The sequence below is a fragment of the Myotis brandtii genome, unplaced genomic scaffold (assembly GCF_000412655.1).
Source record: "Myotis brandtii unplaced genomic scaffold, ASM41265v1 scaffold147, whole genome shotgun sequence".
Classification (NCBI taxonomy): Eukaryota; Metazoa; Chordata; class Mammalia; order Chiroptera; family Vespertilionidae; genus Myotis; species Myotis brandtii.
In genome coordinates this window covers 793,967-804,296 of record NW_005355292.1, presented here as the reverse complement: position 1 = coordinate 804,296, position 10,330 = coordinate 793,967, and the positions used below count along the sequence as shown (strand labels likewise).

Sequence of the window (10,330 nt, the reverse complement as noted above, 5' to 3'; positions counted from 1 at the left end):
GGGGGGGGGGGGGGGGGGGGGGGGGGTTTGATCAGAAGATTGAGCCTGAGTAGAATTAAAGCATTCTCTCAGACGGAGATGTTTAGTAACCACCTGACATCTGCTTGTGATGGCTCTAACATCTTGTGAATTCTCCCTTCTGACACGTTCTGGGCATTGCAGCTTGTGACTCATCACAGTGCTGCAGAGACGTTATTTTCCTGAGGGGCCGTCTGTGTCTATACTGAGTGTCGCACGGAGGGCCTTGCATCTGCCAGCCCCCGCCCCAGCTGACACTGGAATTTGCATGGAGCCTCGCCCATTCACCAAGTGCCCACAGAGAAGCAGAGGGCTGCGCAGAGCTTCCCCACCTGTGCCCCTCGGAGGCCGGAGCCTGCATCCTCCCAGAGCTCATGGTGTCTGGCCGAGAGCAGACTCGTGTTCAGTGTCAGGCAGGAGGCACCGGCCCCTGCCCCTCCCCAGCCCGGCCAGCGCCAGGCTGACCCACATGTGCTTTTAACCCTCAGGCTCTCGTGCCTTTCTCAGAAGGAGCAAAGAAATAAGGAATCGGTTTCTGTTTCTTTCTCTTGAACATTTCTCAATCCTCACCCGAGGATATGTTTTTATTGATTTTTAGAGAGAGACAGACAGACGAGAGAAACATGGATCGGTTGCCTCCTGTGCGTGCACCAACTGGGGATCGAACCTGAAACTTTCTGGTGTGCGGACGACACTTCAACCAACTGAGCCCCCAGGCCAAGGCTTAAACATTGCTTTAGAAAATAAAGAGAAAAACATTTCATTTTACTAAAAGCCATGGCACTCAGTATGGTGGTTTTTAAAAAGATGGAAAAACTTTGATTAGCTATACCTCCCATATTTTTCTCCTGACTTATGTTTTAAGAAAAATAACTCAGACAGTTAACATCAGGGATCACCTTTTAAGTTCAGCTTCTTTTTTAAAAAATAACAGTGAGAGATAATTCACATGCCACCCAGTTCTCCCGTGTAGTTTCCAGCTCTGTGGGTTTTAATACAGTCACAGGGTTGTGTGACCCTCACCACGGTAGGAATCAGTTCTAAAGAGGGGCCTTCCCTGCCCGGCACAGACCCAGGGCCTTCCCTGCCCGGCATAGACCCAGGGCCTCCCCTGCATGAACATAGACCCAGGGCCCCCCCTGACCGGCATAGACCCAGGGCCTCCCCTGCCCCGGCACAGACCCAGGGCCTCCCCTGCATGAACATAGACCAGGGCCTCCCCTGGGTGATATAGATGCGGCCCAGTCCTGTCTCTCGCTGGCATGGCCGTATGGTGAGAGTTTAGAGTGAGTGATGTTCTGACACAGGAAGACTTTGAATCATCAAAGCACAGATGACATGCTCACGGAGGCAGAACAGTCTGCTAATTACTGGAGCTTGTTCAGCAGCAGAGCTTCAGGTCTGGGGCAGCTCCTCTGGTTGAGTTAACCCCAGAGCACCCAGCGCCTTCCCCAGCCCAGGTGTGTTCAAGGGACGGCCTTCCTGTGCGGCTGAGTCTGTTCATGTGGCGAAGTGGCCAGTTTCCCGGTGGGGCCTGTCTTCCAGGGCGAGGAGGGAACGCGTGGCTGAGCCCCACGGGATGCGCGCTTTCCACGCTGCTGGTCTCCGTCCCACTGAGGTCCCCGCTGGGACAGAGGATCCCGTTCGTCCAGCACCTGATGTCCCTGGCTGTGGTGGAGGCGGTCCGGTCCATCCCTGGGTACCAGGTACGTGCGGCTGCCTCACCTGGGCGTCCCCACCGTGTGTGCAGGTGCCGGCACGGTGTGTGTGCAGCATGTGTTTGTGTGACGGCTGCATGTAGAACCTTGGTCTGCTCTTTGCCACGTTGGCAGCAGCGTCCCTGGAGTTTGTAGCTGCTTTAGGCGCCGGGATGGGCTTCTCCCCGGGGCCCCCTCTGTGCTGTTGTCAAATAGCCACAGCCAGGGAAGGACGAGACTTGTTTTTATTGAAGCACGTTGGACTGGAGGGCTGTTTGTGTTTCCGGTGAAAGGCTTATTTTATAGGCCAGAAAATCCCTCTCATTTCCCACCCTCTCCCCGGCCTGTGCTCAGCAGGGCGGCTGGGGCTGCAGTCGCGCAGGCTCTGCGTGCGGTTTGTCTGGGACGCTGCCCCAGCCGAGGGGACAGATGTGCCCGCTCCATCCTTCCTGTTGGGGCTTTGGTGTCAGTGACTAAGAAGACAAGGAAAAGGGGGCGAGTACCACAGTGACTAAAAGCCGTCTCTCCGGTACCTGCCCCACCTGTCAGGGAGAATTCCATGTGGCCATAAAGAAGGGGTATCCCCTGCCTTCTCCCCACCTGCAACTCTTACTTACGTCAGGCTAAACACGTTCATGGGATTAATTCCTGAGGCACGGTGCTGAGCGCGTGGCTCTCAGAGGAGGCTGGTCCCCGAGTTTAAACAGAGCGGCCCGCCAGTCCCGAGCTGCAGGCACGCCCTCACAGTCACCGTGAGCAGGACCTGGGTACGCGTCAGGCCACCACAGTATGGGTTAGCCCAGGGCCATCTTTCTCTCATGGGCTCCTTGACCCCTGAGAGCCTTATTCTCTCCTCCACCGCCCGCCCCCCCACCACCCCTGCCTGCATCTAGCACGTGGTAGCTGCTCCATGGTGGTTGATGCTGAGAAAATGAACTGCACTCACCAATAGGCATCTTCAGAAAGTGTTTTTTATGATAATAAACAGTGATGGGGGAGGGAAGAATGATGCAGTTGATGCCAGATACGTCCTTGGGTCTCTCTCCTTATAGCCCGAGAGGTGCTTTAACACTGGCTTGTCCCAAAGGAGTGGTTGTCATTCTGAAAAAGAAGAGGGGGTGAGGCCCCTGGTTCCTGCTTTCCAGGGTGCTCTGTTCCTCTCCCTTTTGCTGGAGGCCTCAGCTGGCCCCTGGAGTCTGTGACGCCTTCATTAACATGCAGACTTCCCTTTAGGACATCAACCTTCGGGTGAAGTGGCCCAACGACATTTACTACAGTGACCTCATGAAGCTTGGCGGAGTTCTGGTTAACTCGACGCTTGTGGGAGAAACATTTTATATTCTTATTGGTAAGTTTTTAAAGCCTTTCCCCCAGCATTTGGCTCTGTTGGGGGAGTGAATTATCATACGAATTACTTTTTCTTTGAGTCCTGTATTATAGAATGTAATACGTGTGCAAAATAGCAGATTAGTTGAAAGTGCTTCGAGGGGTTTATTAGCCTTCCTGTCTATGGCCATGGAAACCAAATTGTTATCATGTCAAATGCATTTTCCTACACCTTCCTACACTCCTGCTTCTTGTTGAATTAGAAATGGTGAAAGTACTAGTAAACCTCAGTGAGATAGCACCTCACGCCTGTTAGCATGGCTTGTATCAAAAAGACAAGAAATGACAAGCGTTGGTGAGGATGTGGAGAAAAAGGAATTCTTGTGCCCTGTTGGTGGAAATGCAAATTGATGAAGCCACTATGGAGCTGAGGTTCCTCAAAAATTAAAAATATATCTAGCATATGACCCAGAATTTTCGGCATCGTGTACACTGAATTCCATGCCTACACTCTATAGGTGCTTCAAGGATTGTGTGCAGAGCTAAATGAATGAACCAACGAACCCCTGCAGAATCTGCTCTGTTGTTGGAGTTACTTTTGTTTTCTAGATGTAAATGATATTACTTTGTTTTTTAATAGGCACATATTTTAAAAATACAGGTTGAGGCCAATCAGCCCTTCACTGCACTGAGAATGGATCAGAACATTGACCGAAGGACAGAGCTAGTGTAAATGTCATTGTTCTGTGTGAGGAGCGTGTGGGGTGTGTTCTCAGAGGCCTGAGAACACGGTTGTCTTGCTGCTAGTCTCGCAGTGTTTCATGGCTGATTGAGGGCCCCTGTGAGGTTGATTCAGGGCCCTGCTGAACACGTGGGTTCAGCTTCCCTGAAGGCTGGTGGCTCCGGAGAGATGGCGGTGTGAGTAACAGCAGAGAGAAACCTATTCAGGCCCTGCCACTGGTAACAGCCTCCTGAAGCCTGGGTTAGGCGGCCAGCAAAGAGCCACTGAAAAGGGGTTGGCCCCTCGCCAGCAGCTAAGCCTAGCACCGAAGACATCCAAGGATGAAGCATTAAAAGATCTGTTCTAGGGTTATTCCATCACCAGGCTTTGAAACCTCTGAATCCACAGTTTACTCCTTAAGACCTGAATAAAATTCTTTCTTTTCAAGCATGTGTTCTGTTACTCAAGTAGGAAAAGAAACAAGAGCTTGTCGGTGCTGAGCCGCAGGTCTAGGCTGGACCACACGAGGTACCGTTTCAGAAGCAACTCTGAGAACTTTTGTCCCCCCCTTGGCTTCTGTTTAACTGAATCAGAAGTGGCTGGCTTCTTTCCGTCTTATTGCCAGGAAGGTGGGGATGGTACTGGCTGGATGAGGGCAATGAAGGAAGAATGGAAAGAAAGAAGGGCTCAAATATAAGTGTCCCTCAGTGAGTGGGCAGCAAAGTGCACACGGATGAGGACAGGGAGGCAGGAAGCTGACAGTGAATGCTGTCCCTCCTTCCAGACGTTGAGACGTTGACAGGAACAGGTGATGCCATCAGCAGGTTGAGCTGTGCATGTTTTTCAGTTCTTTGTTTGTTTCTGACCAGGCTGTGGATTTAACGTGACTAACAGTAACCCCACCATATGCATCAACGACCTCATCACAGAATACAATAAGAAGCACGGGGCGGACCTGGCGCCCTTGAGAGCTGATTGTCTCATCGCCAGAACGGTGACGGTGCTGGAGAGCCTGATTGACACGTTTCAGGACGCGGGGCCCAGCGGGGTTCTCCCCCTTTATTACAAGTACTGGGCACACAGGTCAGTGCTGGCGCCTCTTCGTTCCTTATGAAGCCAGTAGTCAGTCTCGTCAACTGAGAAACTAAGCCCCCGTCGGCCTAGTTTCTGATGGAGAAACCTGGTGGACACAGCCTCACCTGGACAGCGCCGCCAGTCCCAGGCCCGTTGGCCTCCGGGGCCTCCCGGGGATGCGCTGGGAGGGACCCCATCACTGAGAGGTTTCCTGCCTGCACGTTTAAACTGAATCTAATTGTGAGGAAACAGACAAATGTAAATTGTGGAACATTCTAGATAACAATGGTTTTCAAAGCGAGCTTCCCCAGGCTGTGGGAACTTGGGAGGAATACCGGTTCTTGAGTCTCCCTGGCTGGGCCCAGCTTTGTGCTCTGACAAGGGCCCCAGGGGATTCTCAGGCCCCTGGAGTTTGAGAAGCCTGATGTGCGCCCACAGGCCTCTGCCTTCCCAACGCCAGTGCCTTAGGCAGGCAGGTGGTGCTTTCTGAGAGTAAAACGCACGGCAGTGAAGTGCAACATGTGCTGCATAACTAGATGCTGCTGGGAGGAAGGAGCCACAGAGGACGCTGACGAGACAGTGGAAGATGCGAGCTTGCGGTGTGTTAGGTCATGTCAGTGCAACACGGTTAGTTTCCAAGGGAGAGAGTGCTGGTAGGGTTCTGCAGGGCCGCATTCTCATTCGTAGGCGACACATGATGAAGCATCTAAGTGTCATGATATTGCAACTTATTTTAAATGTCAGCCCCCAAAAAGTGTGTGTGTGTGATCATTTGATATGAATTTAAGTAAAGGGAGAGTATGAGATCCACTGTATTATTTTTTCAACTTTTCTATAAGTTTGAAATTCTTAAAAAAAAATGTTGGGGGAGGGGAATTCTGTACTTTTAAAACTTAAAATTGTATACATTTGGAAAATATGTAAAAGACAGAGAACTTTTCAGCTCAGCTTCGTTTCCTGTAATCTCAGCCAAAACACCCAGAGCTTGCCCAGTGTTCTTAAAAGTGCTCAAGTGGGAGGAAGGGGAAGATCAGCGGCCACTGGTGAGAGAAGCGCTCCTGCCCTGGCCGGTGCTCAGGTGGTTAGGGCGTCATCCCGATACGGCAAGGTTGTGGGTTCAATCTCAGGTCAGGGCCATACAAGAATCGACCAGTGAACGCATAAATAGGTGGAACAACAAACCTCTCTCTCTGCCTCTCTCTCTAAATTCAATAAATAAATTTTAAAAAATAAAGAGGGAAGCAATTCCTAACTCCCTGTTGGACTTGCGCACACCCTGGTCATTGAAACAGCTCACTCGGACTGTGAGAGCGCAGACGAGGCATCTAACCTCGCCTGGCCCAGCCCCGCACCCCACGCCCCTTCCTGTCAGGGATCAGGACAGTCAGCTGCGGCCCATTCCCTTGACCTCTCCCTGTGCTTTGTTCTCAGTGCCCAGCGAGTCCGCCTGGGGAGCGCCGAGGGGCCAGAGGTGTGGATCGTCGGCCTGGATGACTCCGGGTTCCTCCAGGTTCACCAGGAGGGTGGCCAGGTGGTGACTGTGCATCCGGACGGCAACTCCTTCGACATGCTTCGCAACCTCATCGTCCCCAAGCAGCGGTAGTGCCGTGGGAAGGCGACCGGGGGCGTGCAGAGCGGGCCTGGCGCTGGGACCACTCAGGACTGGCCCTGGGCATGGCCACCGCAGCAAGCATTCCAGTTCGGGCCTGCTCTTTCCTTGCCCACAGATCTAGAACGCTAGCTTAGAGGTGTGGGCGAACGTCCTCTCCCTCCAGTTAACCTGTTAGTCCTTGAATATTGTTCTGTCAGTTATTTCCTCGGGTGATGGGAGAAGATCTGGGGGGAGGGTTGCCGCAAGGAAAAGGTTTAGTTCAGGTAAAGCCCTACCAAAGGTGTGACATTGTCCCCCCTCTTGGGCCTGGACGTGTGTTTATTGCAACCCCCCAAATACTTTTACCTGGAAACCACAATGGAATAATTCAAACTTTCCCAGCGGTGGAGACCTTTACCCCTCGACTATTAAAAGGCAAATCAAAGACAGCTCTGGGCTGCGCGTTGGCAGGCAGAGGTGCGGCAGCTGTTTACAGCCCCGGGCGGCTTCCTGCGGGGCAGACTGGCACTCCGGAGGCTGGCGTCGTCGTTACTTTTGTGTTAATGAAGAGACGAGAAGGTCAGCTCCTGAGTGTTCCTCTCGGCCTGGCGGTTCGAGGTCCAATGGCAGGGTCTGGTGGCCACAGAGGCGCGTCAGCTGGGCCGGCTGCGATGATCGTGCAGAGGAAATTGGTTAATTACTCTGACTGGTTTCTGAGCTCTCCTTTCAGAGCTTTAATTTCACTGCGTATTCTGAAGTGATGGGATCAGGGTCAGGGCCCTTCAGGGCTGATGAGGCCTTGCCCAGATGGGGGTGCACCCGGGCTGACAGCTGGGGATGGAGGCTCTCGCTCGCAGGGAGGCCTGGGAGGTTTGGAGCCCGTGGAGGTGGCTTTGGAACGTTCTGGTGAGACTGCTCACAGGACACAGAAGCACGTGGCCTGGTATTTGTCAATCATTATTTTTTGCCCCTTCTGATATCGACAAGAAAGAAAATGTGATTGATTTGGAATGCCATCATTTAAGGTGTGTGTGTGTATGTATGTGTGAGTGCACTCTTTAAACTATCTTCAAAATCTGATATACTAAGTCTCCACCGAAGAACAAAAGAAAGGAAGCCTTTTGATATCCATTGCTGTTTCCAGATGTACTCCACGCTTTTTCCATGTAACTGCTATCTCTGTTGAATGTGTGAATCATGCACATTACTTTTCAGCCTTAAAAGGCCGATTTTTGCCCACTTTTCTCTCTTCCTGCCAGTCCCAAGTGAAATTAGCGGAAAGAAAACTGATGGCGCGCTCAGCTTTGAACAAAACCGCCTGATTGTGCAGCCAGCTCCATGTTCACCCGCCCTCAGCCGGTCGGGCTGGAGGAGAAGATGAGTGCGCCCTCAGCCAGGCACGGGCGGCCCCGCAGGAAGGGAGCAAAAGAACGTTCAGTACACCCGCCCAATATGTGTTTTTTGGAAATGTAACTTTTTAAAAAGAACTTCAAAAGTAATTTTTGCAACTAAGACTTCAATTAGAATTATCCCCCCCCCCACCCCCAAAGGTCACTCTCTTCTAAATGCCCAAGTCTTCTTTTGGAGTTAGTCCCAAGTGTAAATAGAAGTTCACCCCACCCCAGCACTACAAGACGGACTCGCCCTTGAGAGGGGTCTGCAAAGCATCACCAAGAAGAGCGATCTCGGGTGCATTCATCGCAGACTTGGTAACAGAAGGCAGGTCATCTCTCAGAGCCGCCATCATTACTTGCCCGTTTCTTTGGGGGGTTATTTAATGAAAAACATGCTATGTTTTGTTTTAAGCCGAAGTTCTATTCTGGACAGCTCTGCTTTGGGGAAAAAATGTTATCATTTAATTTCCTTTCTGTAAATTAAAACTAATGAAGTGTGGCCTTGTCGGAGCAGAGGGAGCTGCGGGCGGCGCTGCCTGCGTGTGTGAGACTGCGCTTACTCGTGCCGCGTCCCGTGTCTTCAGGGAGACAGAATGGACTTGAAGCAGATGCTGAGTTTTTCCTAAAGCTGATTCTGCCTCAGATGAACCAAAGACTTTTTGAAATTCTGCTTCGCATAGAGCAGCTGCATACAGACATTTCCTTAGAGCTGTCAGCACCAGAGAAACCCCCCCACTCCTCCATGTGGGGTGACCATGCACCCGGCAGTCTCATCCCAAGGAGCTTTTCAAGTCTTAACAGAAACTACGTGGTCTTCAGTCTCTGAAACAGGACACTGAACTCAGGGTTGGTGTGTGCGTTTAGGACATGGAGTGGTCCCCCAGTGTGGAGGCTGCGCTTGAGCATCTGACAGGTTATGGGCAAGGCAGGACTTCACTCTGAGCTTAAAGCAGATTTGGGGGACACTTTTAGAAGTGCCTGCTAACATAGAATCCGCCAGAGCTGGGCTTCCTGTGGCCCACGGAGCAGGGGGTGAGGAAAACCACTACTGGAGGATTTCAGGAGCCGGCCGGGCAGCGCCTGGCTGCGTGCACAGGGCGTGGGCTAAGTGGGAAGGATTTGTGTCTGGTGTGAAACAGTCCTGGGGTTCATGGCTGTGGTACCCTCACTTGTGACCAGACAGAGAGGTAGATGCACAGGCCCAGGTTGGGTAGCACACCCCGCCCCCACATACACCCCAGAGTCTGAAAACCTGGAGAAGCCAGCCTCACCCAGCAGATTGAGAATGCAATGAGACATTTTAGGCTGACAGTCTGTAGACCTGTTTGCTGCTAACAGGCAGAAAACGGAGAATCTTTATTCCTGGGTAATTGCTATGCATATTCAAAATAAAAGGAAGTGGCGACCTTTGCATTTTTAGCTTTTCAAAGAATCGTGTCTGAAAAGTAATTACTTTAAGCCGATGCCTATAAAACACAAGTCTACCAAAATAAACTTTAAGACTTTCTATACAGTTTGAGCTCCTTGTTATTTTTTACCACAAGTTTCATTTTTAAAAATAGACAACTACTTTTGGTTACAGTATTTTTATTCATATTTAAACATTTTTACAAAATAAATAGTTTTACAAGGTAAGGAATATGTATGTATTTCTAAGTATTAAGAAGCCGGTGCTTTTTTAAGACGTATTTTTGACAAATGTATTGTGTCATACAAAAGAGAATTCTTATTCCAAAGAAAGAAAGTTAGCAAAACCCAAAAGTAAAACAAAAGAATAAATGTTTGAGATGAAAAATAAATTTAATAAAACAACTTAATGTAAGTTTTTAAATTTAAAATAAATTGAATGTAACAACAAATTAAAGAACATATTTTGTTCTTGTAGAATTTCTTCTTACTCTTGTATTTTTTCTTACTGCTTGATCTGTCTTGCCAGTTTTAAGATTTAACCTTATAGATCATACTTAAGTTTAGGATCAGCTTGAATAATGCATTTTAGATCAGGGCTATGATTCACTAACCATTTTAAGCTACTGCAGTTTTCCAGCATTTATTTGAAAATGTTTTTATTCCATCTTATCTGTGGCAGTCTACCTTAACTGTCTCACAGTTACCATAAATCACAACTTCAGATAGACTATACAGGAGTCATTGACCATATAAACCCCTCCCGACCAGAGGGCCCAAGGGAGGAAGACGGGGCTGTAGAACTTAAAAGGACAGGGGGTGGGGGTGGGGGGGACATATGGAGGCAGAAAATACAGGCTCTTGCAGATCTCTGAGTGGCCCTGCTTCCCACCCCGTTCACTTCTCTGCAAAGGTATGAATGGAATGGCTTTTCTAGAAAGGGCTTTCGTGAACATAAAGGAATTCCTTTCCCTGGGAGGCCCTGTGGAGGCCCCGTCAGTCTTGAGCTGGGCTTATTTCTCAAATCCATTCGATCTGGCATTTCTATTAAGTTAGGACCCACTACAATTTGTGTGTGTGGGGGGGGGGGGCCCTATTTATC

General features: G+C 50.2%; 1 protein-coding gene across 1 annotated transcript in view; it reads left to right on the top strand.

Annotated features, from left to right (window-relative positions):
• The window catches only part of HLCS (holocarboxylase synthetase (biotin-(proprionyl-CoA-carboxylase (ATP-hydrolysing)) ligase)), a 150,906-nt gene extending 141,574 nt beyond the window's left edge, over positions 1–9,332 (top strand). The window contains exons 8-11 of the mRNA XM_005861283.2: positions 1,564–1,724; positions 2,949–3,063; positions 4,632–4,845; positions 6,268–9,332. Coding sequence (XP_005861345.1) covers positions 1,564–1,724; positions 2,949–3,063; positions 4,632–4,845; positions 6,268–6,439 — 662 coding nt within the window. The 3' untranslated portion in view covers positions 6,440–9,332. The remainder of the gene's footprint in view (positions 1–1,563; positions 1,725–2,948; positions 3,064–4,631; positions 4,846–6,267) is intronic.
• Positions 9,333–10,330: the final 998 nt, after the last annotated feature.